The 19,364-nt window shown below is 35.9% G+C and overlaps 1 protein-coding gene across 1 annotated transcript in view; it reads right to left on the bottom strand.

The window, feature by feature from the left end:
• TMEM131 (transmembrane protein 131) overlaps positions 1-19,364 on the bottom strand; it is a 96,522-nt gene that overhangs the window by 36,875 nt on the left and 40,283 nt on the right. Inside the window, exons 5-12 of the mRNA XM_027446652.3 lie at positions 13,764-13,887; positions 12,768-12,884; positions 11,818-11,940; positions 10,631-10,711; positions 7,679-7,829; positions 7,537-7,593; positions 6,493-6,554; positions 996-1,104 (exon numbers count right to left, since the gene is read on the bottom strand). Of these exons, the coding sequence (XP_027302453.1) occupies positions 996-1,104; positions 6,493-6,554; positions 7,537-7,593; positions 7,679-7,829; positions 10,631-10,711; positions 11,818-11,940; positions 12,768-12,884; positions 13,764-13,887 (824 nt within the window). The remainder of the gene's footprint in view (positions 1-995; positions 1,105-6,492; positions 6,555-7,536; positions 7,594-7,678; positions 7,830-10,630; positions 10,712-11,817; positions 11,941-12,767; positions 12,885-13,763; positions 13,888-19,364) is intronic.

The raw sequence follows: 19,364 nt of genomic DNA, 5'->3' as shown, positions 1-19,364 counted from the left end.
CTGTAAGCTATTCAGACTCTGAAGTAATAATCAAAAATGATAAATAAATCCTTTCGATGCATACAAATTCTGAAATTACATCTACACAATTCCTACTGCATCTATACAATTCCATTTTTAAGCAATCCAGGCTGAGAGACTTACAGCACCAACTAGTTAACGCAGTAGCACCTGAATAGGTCAACAGCATTCTGACAGTTGATTTAAATCTCTAATGAAAATGGAGGTCCCTTTCTACAAAATGTCAGCATAATGTTTATAGTCACACTACATAGGAGGGAAATGAACCAGCACTTCTTTCATAAAGATGTAAATGAAAGTCGGTATCAAGACATCTATCTTTGTAGGAAAGGTAACAGTGAGATGTTTTGCCACCCTCACCTGTCTTTTTCTTTAATATCAATTCAAGATAACAAAGCTAGCGTTCACAGTAAGATGCTCAAGCACATGACAGAACCCTTTTTCTGTGGGCATTACAATATTTATGGGGAGAGAGTGGAATAGTATATTGCATTCTTCTTTAAACTTTGTAAAGCTTGAAGGGTAATCTCAGGGATATACTCTAATTTACATTACTGTGAGGAATGTGTCTTTGTTAGGATTCCTCAAAAAATACGTAAACAGGCATTTTAATAGGTTAATAATACTTTTTAAAAAAGGGTGTCTTAACGTAAGAATACCACTTATGTTAAATACAATCTGATGTTCATTTTTTATATACGCACATATAGGATTGCTTAGGAATCCCCGTTCTTCTCGCTATTAGTTAGTTATCAGTCTAAGTTACCAGCCAATTGTGACTTCAGAACCAAATCTTCAGAAATACATGGTGTTGGAGGAGATGTAAAGAGGTAAAATTTTCCAGATAGGAAAATTCCATTTCCTCCTCAAAACAATAATTATCATTTTGTTAAGGGACCAGAACACAATTCATGAAGTTTCAGGAAGTGTAAGAAGCATTTGATGAGTTGTAAGAGGAGAGAAGCAGTACTTACCATCAAAGCTAATACTTGCAACTTTGGTATATTTACTTTCAGAGGCTTTCAACGTAACTGGCTTGAAATGTACTGTTATAGCTTCATTCTGTGGTGTAGGTCTAACACTCTGCAAAAAGAATCAAAATATGAAGCACCTTTAAATTTATCATTGTTAACACACTGTGTAGCCTTCAAGTACCTTTCAAAGTGATACAACTGCAAATAGTTTTTGCACAGTTACTACAGGTCTGTCTTCCCTATAACAAAGCCGAATTACAAGAAGCTTTAGATATTTCTTTTCAGGTCCTGAAAATCACTCAGTCAATATTCAGGAAAGTGGGCAAAAGAGAACTCTCCTTGGGAACACTGGGTAAAGTGACAGTATAGCCAGAAACACACAGATGAAACAGAAAAATATATATATATTTTAAAATTAAGATTTACTTTTTATTCTTAATGCCACAGGGTACAATAGCTACAGGCTATTTGTTTCTGCTTCATTCATTAACAAAGCTGTTAGCTGACTTGTGTAATTACTGGTGATACATTCAGCTCATCTCAGATCCCATGCTAAGTCTGCAAAGCTGCCACAGGAATAAAAAAAATATCTGTACAGAGAACAGTTTTGTAAATCTGAGATGATGCTCACTTTATAAGAAAAATTTTACACCATTGCCTTTTGTAACTGAGAATTATTGTTTTAAACTAAACAGAAAAGGCGAACTGGGCTGCAGCAGGATTATAGACTTTGAGTATCAATATCTGAAGAGTCTATACTGATTGCTAGCAAATTTTATCTAGATTCGATGGACAGAAACTGGGCACAAAGCACTTAAATGCTCTTATTCTTATTTTGCATAAAATTGGGATGGCTGCCATGATTCCTCCTCCCCAGCTGTCGTCTTCTGCTGTAAGAACAGCTCAGCTGCTCATGTAGCAGCTGCTAAGCTACCACAAATTACAAGACACTGCACTAAGGAAAGTGAAATGAGTGCTGGTTTACCTTATGCTACGCTGCAGAGGTTTAGCACCTGCTTCATCAGCAGCTGAGCCCTTCTTGCTCAGGGAAGAGAAAGGCAGAAAGCTAGTGCTACATGCCAGTTACAGTTCTTCCAGTTAAACTGTTCTCAATTGTAAATTAAAGTCATAAAATTTTGCATACATAATTAACTTCTGCTACATTATATAACTAACACATGACCCTTAGAGGAAACAAGCTGCACTGCTCTTGTAGCTAATGAATAATCTGTTTGCTCAATTAGAATATTTTGTATTTTGGATTTATAGCACTGACCTTTGTCAACCACCTGCATATGCACGGTGCAGATATTTGATACCTCTTGTCATGAGTTGATTTATAAATATCACAATTTCTTTTTAATGAAATCCATATTACAAAACTGAGGTCTTGAGGTATATTTAAAAAAACCTTAAAAGCAGACAAAATTGAAGCCGCAGTCAAGTTCATAATTTTTGCATGGCTGAAAGGATAACCATTTATAGCAGCTTTATTTCATATGAATGGATGTTTTTGAGTTATTAAAGTTTAAAATTATGCTGATTTCACTTAGCAAATCAAACAAAATACTCAAAAGGAGAGCCTGTTGTCAGAAAAATGATCTGTTTCAGAGGTTTATTTCGTAAAGTCACAAATATAACAAACCTAGGTGGATTTACTCAAAATATCCACAGCTAATGAATTTAGTTAAGGAAGGAATTTAGCACTGTTTTGTCAAAAAAATCTTAACTTTATCAGCCACGTTTCTTTCTTGCTGCTTGACTACATGCTACAAAAGAGGGTAGATTTAGATTAGATATTAGGAAGAAATTTTTTACTTAGACAGTGGTGAGGCAGTGGAACAGGCTGCCCAGAGAAGCTGTGGCTGCCCCATCCCTGGAGGTGTTCAAGGCCAGGCTGGATGGGGCTTTGGGCAACCTGGTGTGGTGGGAGGTGTCCCTGCCCATGGCAGGGGGCTGGAACTGGACAATCGTTAAGGTCCCTTCCAACCCAAACCATTCTTTGATTCTATACTATGAACAGAAATACAACATTAAGACAAGTAAGGGAAAAACAAACTTCCTTAAGAATCCTTCCAACATATAAAGCCCAAGCAAAACTTGTTTCCTGAGATGTGCCTTACGAACCATCAAATATGGACTCCTAAACAACAGATCATGAAAAAACATGCAAAAAAAAGTTCAACTGAGAATCTAATATCACCAATTTTCTCAGAAAATCTCCAATCAGCAACTTCTGCACGAAAAAATCATTTCAAATACATGTGCTTCATTAACATATGGTCCTTTCATGAAGTGCCCCAGCTGAGCTTCAAGACCCTGTTTTATGAAAATACATTCAATATCTAGCATAACAGCAGAAAACGTGGACCTTAAATGTTCTGGAGAACATGAAATGTGGGGGAATATTTGTGTAATTGCTGGCAGTTACTGGGGGAAATATATAAGGTTTAAGGGCTCTGGGGTATACCCATTCTAGTAAGACAAGAGTATGAGCTGAAACATGTTCATCATACTGTTTACCTGTCAGCAAGCTCCCAAACATAGTTTTGCCTCATCCACCTAGCATTTTGCTCTGAAGACTGAGCAGGCCATACAATTTGTCTTACAGATAGTTAAAACAAGACCACTCCGGTGCAAGAGGAAAAAGGGCTGTAGATGCAGGCAGCACTCTAAGGGTGGTTCCGTTAGTGTCAGAACAACCTCTGTGCTGTTTTATTCACTTCAACAGACAATTATTTTGTCAGTAATAACCTGGCCTTCAGTTTAAACGGGGACATGACTTAACTTCCACAGGAAATGGAAACAGAACCATAAAGCAGCCATCCAGAATTGCCATGTGCTGAACTACTAGATTTTAATCTGTGAGGTAACTTTCCCTTGATTACTTTGAGATGCATGCACTCAAGCATACAGACTGAAAGCATACCTCTGAAGTAAACTATTCCTCAAAGGTTGCTAAGAGCAATAAAAAACCTATCCAAGTATTTGTGATGAAAGTACTTTCCTATAGAAGCACTTTTATTATCAAACTGATAGAACTCAGCTTCAATATACAGCTTACAGCTGCCCTCAAGTTCCTGCTGCTTTATGCATGAACATGATCAGCAGCTGGAACTTTAAAATGGGCCTTTGCTTTTAGCAATCAAATTGGCTTAAACTGCCTCAAAGGACTATAAATTTTTTGTTCCACAGAAGGGAAAAACGCACACGATCAACCGTCTATACTTATTAGACTTTTGACAGCATGGCTTAATTGTTGCAGCATGACAACAGTTCATACATGAAATGAGCATGACGCTCCTTAATAACAAAGAAAACTCTAAAAAATGCAAATAAGGAAGTTCTTATAAAGAGTTCTAGAACTCAAAAAAGAAAGTCAAGTGACTCACTATTATTTTCCTTAACCAAATTGTTGGAACACAGCATGACTAAGTACTTAAAGGCAGAACTACAACTCTGGCAACACTATTAGCAGTCTCTCATACAGATGACCTGAAGATATTTAGTTCCTCCAGCAGCCAGATTAAATATATGCTAAATATAGCCCTGGCCTTTCCTTCTGACATTAAGATGAAATCTGTGACAGAACTCTGCCTCACAGCTTTTAAACTCTAGCTCTAAAGGGCCAGAAATCCATTTAAGCCTTCCTAGAAATAAACCATTTGCCAGGTTCTTTCCAAAAATGCTTTACTCTTACCTTTTTGAAACTATTTGATTGGCACAGCAGTGAAAGTTCACACAGTGCTTTAACTACTAGGAAGGTTACACAGTTCACAAACTTCACAACAAAGTTGTACCTTAATGAGAAGAACAGTTGACTTGGATGTGCCATATGCAACACCAAAAATGCATCATATTTGTACTTAAATGAGGTAACTTTATCATCACAAAATTAAGTCCTAAAGTCCTTCAAGATCTCCAAATTCACTGCTTTGATACACTGTAACAGAGTAATTCATCCAGAAAAAAAATATCTGTCATGACCTGTAGAATGGCCTACAGCCATGGTATATGGTCTACAGTCAATAGCCCTAAGACTATAGTTTTAAAAAGTGTAGATGTATTATTTTTCTCTGGAGAAGTATGATTTAGGTTTTAAGTTATCAGATATCAGAAGTGATACTGGTGGCTTGAATATAAAGTTATTTGTGTTGCACTCGCAAGTTATGTTAGCCACTTTACAAAAAACATGGCAAATCTATGAACATGGGCATGACATAAAACAGCATACATTGCTGGAAAAGCTGTTTAATGAATTCACCAATCCTCTGATTGTAAGAATTATATAGAGATCTTTTTAGAGGAAAATAAAGACAAACTTTTCAATTAGAACATATTACCACACTCCATTGGAGGGTGGTTCATAGCTTACATGGCCACAAGGGACCATACAGGATCATCTAGGCCTCACTAATGTAACAAAGAGTAGGACTTCCATTAGTTAAATTCTCTTTGTACTATACTATGAATTTGTCTTGACTTGAAAATTACCAGCGAAAAATAACTTATCAAGCATTGCAATTGACTATCACTTCAGTGGAAAGCTATCCTGGTTACTAAACGGGTGTCCTGTTTCTACCGTAAATTTGTCTCATCTTAACGTCCTGTATCCTGTTTTATGTTTCTGTTAGACCTCTACCATTAAAATATCATTCCCTACAGTTATAGCTATAAGCTTCAAAAACACAGTAATGCTCTCCAAGAGCTCAGTAAGAAACCTTTTCCACTCCTTCAGTCATTCTTCTGGCTCCTTTGGTTTCTTTTCAACACTTCAACATCTTTTGAAATGCACCAGGACAAGATATAGCTGATATAGCTAACCATACAAATAAATCTGGAGAACAAGGAAGACAGGAGGAAAAGGAAGAATAACTGAGAAAAATAGAGGACACAAAATTGCACAGGAGAAAGGCATGAATGAATGAGGGTGGGCCACAAGAACACAGCCAAAATTCTGTAACAAAAACAGAAAGCAGAAAATCCCAAAATTGGAATTCTGAAACTGTCTGCACTTTATATGCAGCTGCAGTGATCTCACTGGAAAGGGCTGTAGAGTGTTCTCAGGACTTTTTCTTATTTCAAGCTACAAGAGAGATGGACTTAAGAAAACAAGGGCCATTTCACAGTCTGCTTCTGAAAGCTACTCTTTGCTTATCTTAAAAGATTACGTTGGACCATCACTTTATACACTCTCATGGAGTCTCAGTTAATCTCACATGCTGAGCTGAGTTACTACGCACAAGCAGAAAAGCTTCAATAGGCTACGGTATTGTAGATACAACCTATTATATGCTGTTGAAAGAAGGCTATGAAGCAAATTAATTTTACCATGCATACACATTATTTCTGGTCCTACTAGTAAGTTATATTTTAAATCACACATCACCTAGCTTCTAATTCTGAACACCATATGATGAAACTGGAAATTATCAGTTTTTAGGAGAGGAAGTAAATCCAAGTAGAAAGTTTCAAATTGAAAGGAAATAAAACTTACTGTAATTGGCACATCTTTTGTTCCTGAATTTAATAAATGCAGATTTAAAATTTTTGGCAGATCTGTTAAAGAACAAAAAACATACCTGGCTATTAGGCTATATTAACATGAAAACCTTATACAAAGTCATCTGCACTAACTAATTCCTCATATAAATCCACTGTTCAGTGTTTAAAAGTGAGATTAACATGATAGCACAGCCAGTCAAAATTGCTAGTACCAAGAACCTGACACACTTAAAAACTGTATTTTTGTATATAGCAGGTATTACATGCTTCAGTTAACCATTCTTATTTCTAACTCATTAAGAAATGAGCTGGCTAAAAACACTAAAATGAATGATTTTGCCAGATGCACCCATGTTCAACAGAGACTAATCTTATTTAAACTTTACATGTTAACTAAGCTGCATGAAAAAGTACTTCAGAGGCTACCTTGCAGTGTTGTGTTTTTTTTTTTTTTAATGATATAAATGGACTATTTTTCATCAGTAGTGGCAAGCCCTTTTACAGCTTCAAAAGATAGCTTCAGTTTTTATTATTTTCTGTCATACACATATAATTCTTCAGATTTCAATAAATATTAACTTATGATGTAAAAAAATTAAAAAAGTGCTGTTTACACATTTGCACCAAAAAAGATCAAATCATAAACAAATGTACTCAACTTCATACACCTTTAGTGTTCCCTGTGTCTGAAAGTTAAAACTTATGCAGATATAAAGCAATCGTTCAAAAAAAAAAGTTCACAAAGTAAACTGACAGCAGTTTTCAGACAACATCATGTGTAACTGTGTAAAACTAAGGTCATCAGTAGACTTATAACTGGATGTGCAGACTGCTGTTTGCTTGTACTCATCTCAAGTGCACTCGAAGGTGAATACATTTGTGCACAGTTGAAATGGTATTATCCTATTTTTGAAACTGTCTCTTAAAGAAAAACACAGTATCACACCACAATGAATCCTGAATAGTACAAAGATAACCCGTCTTTTTTTCTCCTCCCTCTTTAAAAATACTGTTAAGTGATGAAGTATAGTTTTACCTTGTGTTCGTAGTGTACCAAAATCTAGCATTTCTGTTGATGAATAGATTCCTGGTGCTTTAAGAAAAAAAAAAAGTTAACTTTAAAAAAACGTATTACAAATTAATTAGCTGAATAACTTCAAAAATGCTTTTCTACAAACCTGTTGTAACCTCTACCTCAACAGGGAGAATGATAAATTCTGTGCTGTCTGATGCATTTGTTTTTATTCTAATGAACGCTGTATGATTATCTGCTTCTCTTGATGAAAAGCTGGCTCTCATCACTCCTTTTGTTTCATAGGGAGGAATTTCCTAATAAAATATTCAAAGTACATCTGTGAGTGTAGCAATTACAAAAATTGCTCCCACACCAAAAGAATACAACTTAAGTATAATTGTATTAAGAGAAAAAGCTGTAATAGCAGCAAGAGATAGGCTGTATGTCTTTAAAGTAACCATTACACTTAGGAGAGTTCTTTCATTTAACATGACACTGATTAAAAATAGTTAAACAAGAGGACTTTCGTGCCCCATTGGTTTAAGTTCTACTTATTAAAACTCTGACAAAAGAACAGTAGGTTAAATAAATTGACAGAACCTATCAATAAGAAAAATCCAGTGACAAAAATGTTTTTGGGAACAGTAACATCAAACATTGCTTTTACACATTCTGTTTTTTCTCTAAAGCAGACACGAGGCATACACAGTTTCATACACATATAGAAACACATGTCAAAACCATCTAACTAAACTCAAATTAAAATAGTTTAGAATTGCAAGTAGCCAGAACCTTGTGGAGTTGAAACACTAACACTGCATGCTGTTCCTCTCCATATTACGGAAGGGCTAGAAAGCTCAATTTTTTTCCAATAGAAGATGAAAACCTTGATTTCAAATTTGAAGCTCCCTCCACTTCAAATGCAAATAAATATAGTAGAAAATTTTGATGAGTAGCCTTTGCACCATCTGATCTTTCTTCAGCTGACAGTTTTTTTTCTTTTATGTTTTTGATAAAGGAAACTGGACAGGACATGATTCATATGGGTGCTGATTGTCTTGCACATCTCTTCTGTGCTTTCTGTAGTACAAACTCATTATCAATCCACTGAGGAGGTCAAGCCATATTTTGCACGGCATAATGACTGTAGATGTATTCTTTGGAGGTGTCAAATATCAAAGTAAGCACATCTAACTACTACTATTTGCTGAGTCCTTAAACTAAAAATTATACAGACCAGTCTAGCTCTCAAGTTGTTTCACACTTATTCAGGGACTTAACATAATGCAGCAGTTTATTAACACTTCCAAGGGTGTGATTTGACTCTTTCACACGCGTAACCAGTGATCCAAGGCTTGTCAGATCCCTGAAGTACCTTTAAACAGTTATCACAAAAACACCCCTGCATATATGGACTGCTCTGTCCAGTCACTGAAGCATTTGGCATCAATGCAATTTGAGACAACGATGCACACCCATATATCAGACTATCAGCATCGTATTTCAAATAATTTCTTCTACTTTGTGGCTTTTTCTTACTGCAATGCAGCTCTTGACATAAGCAATACAAACTTTTTTGAAACACCAATGGTTGATATGACAGCAAGGGGATTAACGCCGAATAGTACTAATCTGTCTTTCTATGCAATACACTGGTAGCTTCCACACGTGTGCCAACACTCATTTTAACTGGCAACCTGGCCTAGGGAAGCTGAAAAAGACACTTGCTCAAGAAACAGAAGTAGAAATACAGCAGGCATTTTAAAGTTTTCTGTGCTTTCACTAGTGGTCCTAACCACCAAACTGGTATGCTTGTTACCTACTTAATGACGACTACGGAATTCAACATTCCCCTTATCTTTTGTCAGTGATCTTTACAAGCAATGTCATTGGACTAAAACTGTGTCAAAGTATTAGGATTTTTTTTAAAACAAACAAACAAACAATTTTAATGTTTACTTGTAACTCCCAGCATTTGTTTGATCCTTCCACTAAATATTTGAAATACCTGCAATCTGCAATTCCTACTCACTTGTTTGCATTTTCTGCATCTAAAAGTAAAATGCTGCCATTATTGTAGACATCCTCCAGAAAAGTCAGGAATTAGTTTTTGTGATCTTTCTTCTTGCCTTACTTGTAAATATCCTGGCCTTACTCATTACAACAGATATAACAGTCAGTAACTATAATGATACACTTGAGGAAGAGACAAGTTTTGGAGGCCAATGACTCCCAGACAAAAAACAGATGTCAAAAAAAGAGTAACTTTCATCACAGAGGAATATAGGTTTCATCTCCAGTTGGATGTTGCCAAGTTTCTGATATGCAGCACAAAGCCAAACTTCACCTTCAGGATGCTTCCAAAATTTATTTGACTTGAGGATATCTGTATGTGCTACTTCAAAACTACATTAAGCAAAGAATGCAACAAAATAGTTTTAACAGGCCAGACCAAGTGTCCATCCAACCCATTATTCTGTCTCCAGCAGCAAATACGTAGAATAGAGTTACTGCATGGCATGCACAGAAGAATATCCTGCAGAACAGTGTCTGGTCTATTTTGATTCATGATTCAGGGATTTATTGTTGCTGGACACACTTAGTTTTATTTAATAGTCCTCAGTAGGTTCTTCTTCCTTAAGTTCATCCAGCTGATTTTTCAGCCCATGTAAATATTCCTAGCGACTTACTGGAAGGACTTCCTCAGTTTAAAAAAAAAAAAACAAAACCAAAAGTGTGTTTTCTCCATATTTGGCATTTTTCCTGTGGGCTAGATCCAGCTCACAAGCCATAGGAAGGACTACATTGCCCTGTATGTTCAAGTGGGTGTAATTAATCCTCTCATTTGAAAAAAGAGCTTAATGTAGATGACTTCTTGTAATTCTTCCTTCAATTATTCTTGTAATTTGTGTATTACGTATTATTCTTGTAATTCTTCCTTCAATTCCTATTACTGTGCAATTAATAGACTGTTATTGTTTCAGTTTTCACAGGCTACTTTTAACAATTACGTGACAAGAAACAAAGTTGGTAAAAACAAACAAATCCTAACAGTATATCAAAATAAAACCTCCTCAAACACCTATAATAGATGCTGCAAGACATTACTACTCACCCATAGTTTCCTTGTACCTCCTTGTTGACCTGTTGGAAGCTCTAAATGGAGATCACCTCCACTGGAATACATTTCTACCACCTAGGGTGGACAACAGGAAAATATTAACACTCAATGTTTGGCATTAGCAACTATTTGACCATCGCAGTTTCTTATAAGTTCCCTTTCAACGATGATAAAGCTACTGCTACACTTTATCTGTTGTCTGTAGCATTTTACAGTTTGTAGATCATTTACTGAACAGAAACACAACTTCATCAGCAGATTATTCATTTACTTGTTTGGTTAGGTTCAGACATTTCAGACATTTATCCTGCTTAATATAAGAACTCTTGCCATTGCTACACTGTAAAGACACACTGTGCTATAAGAAATTATAAATCATAGAATGGCTTGGGTTGGAAGGAATGTTAAAGATCATTTAATTCCCAACCCCCCTGACACAGGCAGGAATGCCACCCACTAAATCAGGTTGCTTAAAACTCCATCCAACCTGGCCTTGAGCACTTCCAGGGCTGGGGCATCCACAGCTTCTCTGGGCAACCTGTGCCTGGGCCTCACCATACGGAGTGAAAAATTTCCTCCTAACATTTAATCTAAATCTCCCCTTTTTTAGTTTATAATAGTACTATATTGTACTTTGCAGCAAAGTCTAGAGAGAAATTCATTTTATTGTATTCGTGTCACTGGTGAACCTTTCTGGCAGTATTTATCAGATCAAGAGAACATTATTCTTTTGTTGATTAATGATAAAGCTCATCACTAATAAAATACTAATAAAACATGGATGACCACAACAACAACCTCCTTATATCAATGCAAAACAAGCAAAAGGGAGCTAACAGATATGCCTGGATTGAAAACACAAAATCTATTTTACTTTGTTTCATTATTTTTCTCAATTACCAGTGAAGTTTAATTCTTTGTTTTGCAGTAATTACAACCATTTTTAAAATGGGAATTTTATAGTATATACTCAATCTATCAAAATATGGAGATCCATGAACATAATCTATAATTTCTAGAACTGATTTACATTTAAATAGATAAGCATTTATATAACCTGTAAAAATTCAAATATCCTCAAGTAGCTTTACAGTTCAAAGAATTTTAAGAAATACCACAATAAGCAAAATTTCAGTCTAATATTGAGAGTATAACTGAGCATGTCATGGTCTTAGGCTCACCTGCAAAGGCTCACTGTGAGGGTTATGTATATTTATTATAGGAGAAAAACTGCTATTTACAGGAACTCGTGCCCCAATAAAGGGGCGCAAACGATAGGGGTTCGGTACTCCAATGCCAAACACCTGGTTCAGAAAAAGAAAAAACAAGCTTCAGTAGCTGTATGCAATTGTCATAGCGCCTATTATAAATGCTGACTTTAGTAATCTACCTCTTTTAAATGAATTTTATAACATACTTCTAACTGAACACTTAAAATCAGCATCATGCTAAAGCACTGAAATAAAACTTGTTGCGTTTACAGCAAACAAGTATCTCTCATAGCTACTACTTACTTACACTGACATATTTAGAACACAGGAAGTCAAAATACCACATTTTTTTCTGATACTCTGAAATAGATAGCAACTAAAGGTTAAAAAGATGTGAAATATCCTTTAATGATACCAACATGGAACAAACTACCCATATGGGAAGGGTTGTTCCTGTAGTTTTCTGAATTTTGCCATGTAAGACTTATCTTTCAACAGCAGGATTTCTCTCACTTTTCAGACTCTTTCATCTGCATGGTTTATCTTTTTGAATTTCAAGTGAATAGATTTCTTTTTTGCCAGCTTAATGAATAAAATTGTCATTATATCAGATGAACACAGAGCAAAAGAATGAGCTAGATCACTGCAATTAACTGCTCAAATAACACACAAAAAAAAGCTGTTGGAAGGATTTAAAATCCTATATAATTCCAGTGATCTGGCTTAACAGTACCGCCCTACAGATATTTGCTGTGGTATTGCATTACAACAAGCAGCTGGGAAGGAAACTTCTTCAACTGGGCTGAAAAATATTGTTGAGCAAATATCCTTGGGCAGTTAAATACACAGTAATAGATACAGTGGTGGCTGAATCACAGTTTACAACTTTTTTCTGAAAGAATGTTCTCTACTTCACTTACCTGATAAGTAAATACCCCATGGTTAGAAGTGTTAATAAATAAAGTATTCTCTACATTTCCCACTACTCTTGCGAGGAAAACTACATCGAAGGACGTATTGCCTCCTGGAGGAATTTTCTGGAAAAAAAATTAAAAGAACAAAACTGTTTGAGATTATTGCACATTGCAGATGAACAAAAAAATGTTGTGCTACTGAATATTTCCATGTGTTCTTTATTGAACACTGAAGTTAGAAAGCCTGTTAAAGATTAAGAAAAAAAGTTTAGAAGCATGTAATAACAAAAAAAACAAAACAGTATTTTACAACTAATGTCTACTGCAAAATTATATTTAACTATATTTTTAAGCTGAACTGTAAGTTCAGAATTCAATATTGCACAGAAATATTTTGGACTGAGTTTAGAGAACATTGGAGAAAGGCAATTACAACTGAACTTTATGGGACCTGCTAAACCACAGGCCCTACATACAAAACTGAAACTAGATGACTATGTCTGACATTACCATGGTTAAGAGTTAACCCTACTGATACCAAGCTTTTCAACTTGCAAGTCCCTGTGACATGACTGTAGTAGTTACACCTGCATTAGGGTGACTGCTTCAGGCTAACAGCACTTCACTGGACCTACAATTTTCACAAAGATTCTACGAGCAGCATGTTCCTCTACATGTTCTCAGGTACAATACATTTAATCGTCATTTCAGCAACAAGGGATGTCTGCTGTTAAACACTCTGAGACAGCATATACTTCCACCTCTGACAGCACTCCTATAAAATATATTATTTCTTTTCTTCTACTAGGGTTTGCATGCGTTTACACACTCAGGTCAAATTTGCTTGGTAACAGTTTTGAGATCAAGTACCAATGCATCTTAAACACTTTAAGGTATGTAATTATTGCAATAAGTAGCTCTGTTAAAGAAGCAGCAGCGCAAGCAGGAATCAAGTTCACTTTCAGGAAAAAAAAAAGAATTGGAAAAAGCAGAATAGCTTACCCTATTTTGAAAAAATGACGCATGAAAATGCGATGTTGTAGCAGATATTGACACTAATGTAATTGTTTCTTCTGAGCTAGGGTTATGTAGGTAAACTTTTTCCATTTTTGGCATTCCAACCGGCCTGTCAAAAAACAAAACGTTTTAGAGTTAGAATTCTGGAAAACAGAAAAACACAACACTGGGCTTTGCCCCCTTAAGCCAGATAGGTACAAAGCAATCGTAAACACTGATAATAAAACTTTGCATTAAATGTTGGTGTTTTGTTTTTTTTTTTGTTCTTTTCTTCTGAAGTAATATGCACATTCAATCTTAAAGAAAGACTTAGTTTTTCTGTTTTCTTATGGATTACTTTTTGTGAAGGTTTACTTAACACCTTATAACTTGGTATTTATCCAAAAATAAATGCTATTTTTCAGGTTTCTATTTCACAATCAGAAGAAGCAAAAATCTCTATTCCTATGCTAGAACCTTCAAATAATCCTCTTACTTCAAGCATTCCTTCAGTGACATCAGTATAGATGGACTTGAGCATTTTATCTGCTTGGTAACTGAGACTCCCATAAGCCAGCAATTTCACAGTTAATTCATTGATTAGAGAAAGCAATTATGCCTTAAACAAGTACTTTCTGATTCTACTGACAGAAAAAAATTGAATGAAACGAAACAGCTCAACTCCTCTGACACTGAAGGAGGCTCTTTCAGCCTCTCCTGAGGATCAGCTGTCTGTTCCCAATTCTCACTGCAATTTCTCACGCTCTCCAGCTGAAGACAAGTTCCCAGCACCTTGTTGCAACTCTCGCTTGCCATAGTGCAGTTTCTCTTCCCCTGACCATGCTCAGGAAGCTCTCCAAGAAGAAGGGGAAACCATCCTCTTCCTCTATTACATTGTGCTCCAATGAGTCTTCATAAGAGGAGCTTAACAGCCAACACCAAAACCAAAGCAGAATCATTCCAGCCAACAAGAGCATCAGGAATTGACAGAATGAGGTAGATTTTGAGCACTGTATTGCTTATGAGCAACCTACATGATGAGCACATCACCTGTGCTCTCAGCAGGAGAACCAACTATGTACAGAAAACCTAGGATCAGAGTTGATTGAAGTATCACTTCTTAATGATGTGTACATAACGTGTGAAATAGCACAAAGCCAAGAGAATCGTGTTGAATGAACTGCTAATACTGTTTCTGTCAGAAAGGGAGTGGGGAAGTAAAACCCATTATCCCTGGAAACATTCCAAGTGCTAACAACCTCTTAAGGCCTGATCACTTTCCCTGCGCTGAGAAGAGGTGAATATAAGTCATATAAGTATATTTGAGAGGCTAAAAGCTATAAAAACAACTGGTAAGCAAGCAGTCACTTGACAGACACCACAGTTCACTGAACTTCAGACTCCAGACTAAAACACCACATTATAGGTGAAAGGCAATAGTCATTAAAGAGGAATTCTATTGCCAGGACGACCTTTTATTTTACTGTTTTGTTGACCATTCTGATTTTGTAACAAGTCTAATATTTTGTTTTCCTCAAATGTTGCTTTCCTTGTGTACTTTAAGCTTGATGTTAGCCAAATATACAGAAATATGAAGAACTTTGCTTTACCTCGATTTTACCATGTCTGATAGAGGAAAAAACAGGCAATGTGCTCCAGACACCTTTCATGAACCTACATCCAAGGCAAAAACCAGCTAAGGGATGCTCTCCAGGCTGTGGATTATCGAACCACAACCACCTGCACAAACACAGTATTACCTGGTGCCAAGTTTAACAGAATTTCCTGGAGCAGTCACAGCTAGCACATTTCATTGCAAGAAGCTGGTACAGACACACACCTTCAGGCAAACGTGAATTGTCAACACATGCAAGATTTTGCTCCTGATCTTTTGTCTCTGCAAAATGCTAGGTCCACCTACACTGATAAAAAAAGATACATCAACCTGGATGAGAAGATGATAATTAACAGTGCTGAGGTGCCTGTTGAAATGGGTAAATAAAATAAGCCTGCATTGACGTTTTTTTACTGCTGCACCTCAACTCTTTTTAATATTTGAGTTAGCATCTGCAGTACACTGTAAGCACATCTTTGTGATGGCATTAATTTCTACTCTAGGGATCAAGAGGTAGATTGCTTTAACTAAAGGAAACCAGCTACAGCAAGAAGTTGGGGAGACAAGTCCTTGAGCTGTTGGCTCAATCTTAATGTGGAAAAATATCTAACTACTCACTATAAAGCGAACATGGATTGAGAAACTGTCCTGTTAAAAAAATAACTACCATTTCTTATTGCATATAGTTTAGATACTTCTGTAAAAAAGACAGCCGAACTTACGAAAACTGATACCAATCCATTTGTTAAAAGCAAATGAAGTAAATTCAGCAGATACATTCTTTCTCTTCCATCTCCTACTCTTTTCAATGAGACTAGAGAGAGAGAAGAAGTCAACCAAAAGCTTCCCACTTAGATTAGGAAATGCTTGGAGTTACCCCTGGAGACTGAAAGGGAATGCCTTCTGCACCCTGCTGTTAAGAAAATGCTAGCTCCTCACATGAAGGAAGCCTGTGTGGTGTTCAAGAGTAGGGAATTAGCAAATAGAGCACTCTTCCTGTTTGACACAGGACTATACACATCGCTGGCTGAAGCGACCCATGCATGCTACTTCACTAACTGAAGTTAGAGTAACTGAAGCATGGGAGTTTGAGAATGCAAATACGTCTCATTAACTGAGAAAATCAAAAGAAAACAGAAGGGATCTATATACTAGCCTATAGGCCAATTGTTTATCAGCTACCAGATTATTGATTTGTTATAAGACGGTATAAAGTTCTTTTCTATTACACTTGACAAAAAATTGCACCCACGTAGCATACAAAACAAAGCAAATGCCCCATTTTATATTAGGAATCTGAGTCTGATCCCATTAGAAGCATCATGATTTTTCCAAACAGTTAGCAAAGCCCTGTGTTCAAAACACCACTAGTTGAGTCCTAACCAGTAATGACACCAGCTGTGATTTGAATGAAGTTAGTAGTGTCATAAGCTGTTGTTTGCTTTGGCAGCATTTCTACGTGCAAACAAAAGCAGAGGTAGATCTGGACTAAACGGCAATTTACTGTCAACAGTTTCATACATTTAACCAACTCCAACAGAAATGAAAATTCCATTTTGCAACATTAAAAAAAAAAAATCTAACAATCTCAACTTCGAGAACTTGAAGGATATCAAATGTACTGTATAAATGCTTGGCTGCACATTATAGGTACTTTATGAGCCCTTTCACCATTTATAAATATACCTGTTTGAAATATAAGAAACAATTATTACTTACAACACCTAATGATTTGGATAAACACTTCAGTTGATAAAATTCTCTGCTATTTACTGTTAAGAGATCAGAGTTCTTGAAGAAAAGTAATCAGTTTACTGATTTCCCATGCTCTTTTTTTTTAATTTAAGCCATACACTTGCAGGAAAGTCTCAAATATTCGAGCACTGCCAAACAATTCCTTTCAAGGCTATCTGAAGCCTTCAAAGATGAAACATCCTTCCAAGTACTACAGCTCACAGATGCGAAAATGCTACTAAATCCCCCTAAGCAAAATATTTTAAAGAAAATGCAAAACAAGATTGTTGATAAACAGAAAGCTGAAAGACAGCTTTTCAGAATACTGCCCTACAACCAAGAAAACTTTGTACAACAGGACCTTGCTCAAAGTGAGTACTGCAAGAAAGCCCATCCACCACAGAAGCACACTAAAAGCATCTTTTCACGTATTACCATTCATTACTCTGAAAAGCAGAGGTAGCAAGACAACTTCAGCTTTAAAATAATTTAACATTTAAAACCTTTGATGCATGTAAGCAGTTCTAGCTTATATTGCTAGTATCCTAAACTTCTTAATACCCAAATACTCCATTATCAGAAGTTAGTTCTGCCAAAAGTTAATCACGAAGAACTTATTAACTTTTACTTTTGATATTGTCAGAGTTGAATTAACCCAGATGAAAGCAATGTATCCAGATTTATCAAGATTCAAGTTTTATCACAAAGCCGGTGCAAGAACAGAGCGTAAGCTACCCAGCATCAGTAGTCTTCATCTAGATGGGCCACCTGCAAGAGCTCCAATATGAAGAAGCATGCCAAACAGAGAAAGTCATATAGGTAATGACTGTCCTGCCAAAACAACCCCTGAGCTCCCAAAGTTATGGGAGACAACCCAATGGTTACTCTTTTCACAGTAGAAACCAGAAGGTTTTTGTGTTAAAAAATAAACCAAAATAAAAATCAAGTATTCCACCTAGTCTAAGCAGTTCCCTGGAGCACTGATCTGAAAGAACTTGCCTCAGTCCCACCCCATTCCCAGAGGCCTATTGTATAACAAGAACGTTTGGGATCTTCTGAGATGAACTAAAGATTTGCTTATCGTAACACACAGCACACATTTCCTTTGATAAATTTGCGATTACCTGGATTGTCTCCAAAAGGGTAGAATATTGTATTGGTTGTTTTATATTAAAACAGTATTAAAAAAAAAAACCACCAGTTATAAAACAGAAGTTTAAAGCCACTGAAATCTCATCTCCAGGTGGAGCACAGGATGTGTACCTACAGCATCAATTTATGAAGTGAATACTGATTTTGATTTTCTATGATCACTAGATAAAATAGCTTTTAATAAATATCAGGTGCTCATGTCAGCATGTTTTTGAAACATCTGATTAAACCCAAACAATATTAGCAGATGAAAAATGTCACAAGGATAGGTTTATTACCTTATGACTGAAATTCAATAGTGCAACCTTATTTAGCCTAGGAATAAGACATGTTGATAGTTCTACATTAATACGAACTTTGAACAAGCTTACTCTACTCAATGCTACCTACTAACAAAACCCTGTTTAGGTACAATTCTTATTAAGAAACTAAAGATGCATTTTGTGCCTTTTCTATAACCCATTATTTTCTATAACCTGTTATAACACAAAAGGAAAAGACAGAAACTGAGCATGAAAAGGCTGCCTAATTTAAAGCTATTGGCTTTCTGCTTTTAAGTCTGCAATTATATGACTTCCAAGGTGGTTGGCACCTTCAGTTTATTCACACCATAAAACTGAGTTACTCAGCATTTCTCCAAGTTGGTTCACTTTTATTTTAATGCCTAAATATAGATTTTAAAGTGAACTATGGGTCTCCAGATCAAAACCTTTTCTAAAGCTCTTTTTGACATCTTACTGAAGTTTTAATAAATTAGAAGATGCTTTCTGCATGAAGTTATGATGAAAACTACGACAGCTAACTGAATAATCATATACTTCTAGATTTAAAAAATAAAATGAAAAGTAAAATACATGAAGAACCAAGGTCTGACACACAGGTTTCCCATTTTAACTGATAATAATTAGCAATCCCCTGGTACAGTTCTGTATTTATTGTACGGAATTGTTTATGCCTTTCCTGTGTAATGCAAATCAATTACTTTTAACAGTGTACTAGAGCTATACTGTTTTGGTGCTTTTAGCACTGGCAAGAACATCTTACATAAAAAGCCAAAATATAATGAAGAACAGATAAAAAAAAAAAAAAAAGAAGCATCTCTGGAA

This window comes from Anas platyrhynchos, chromosome 1 (assembly GCF_047663525.1).
Source record: "Anas platyrhynchos isolate ZD024472 breed Pekin duck chromosome 1, IASCAAS_PekinDuck_T2T, whole genome shotgun sequence".
Lineage (NCBI taxonomy): Eukaryota > Metazoa > Chordata > Aves > Anseriformes > Anatidae > Anas > Anas platyrhynchos.
This window is presented reverse-complemented; position numbering and strand designations above follow the sequence as displayed.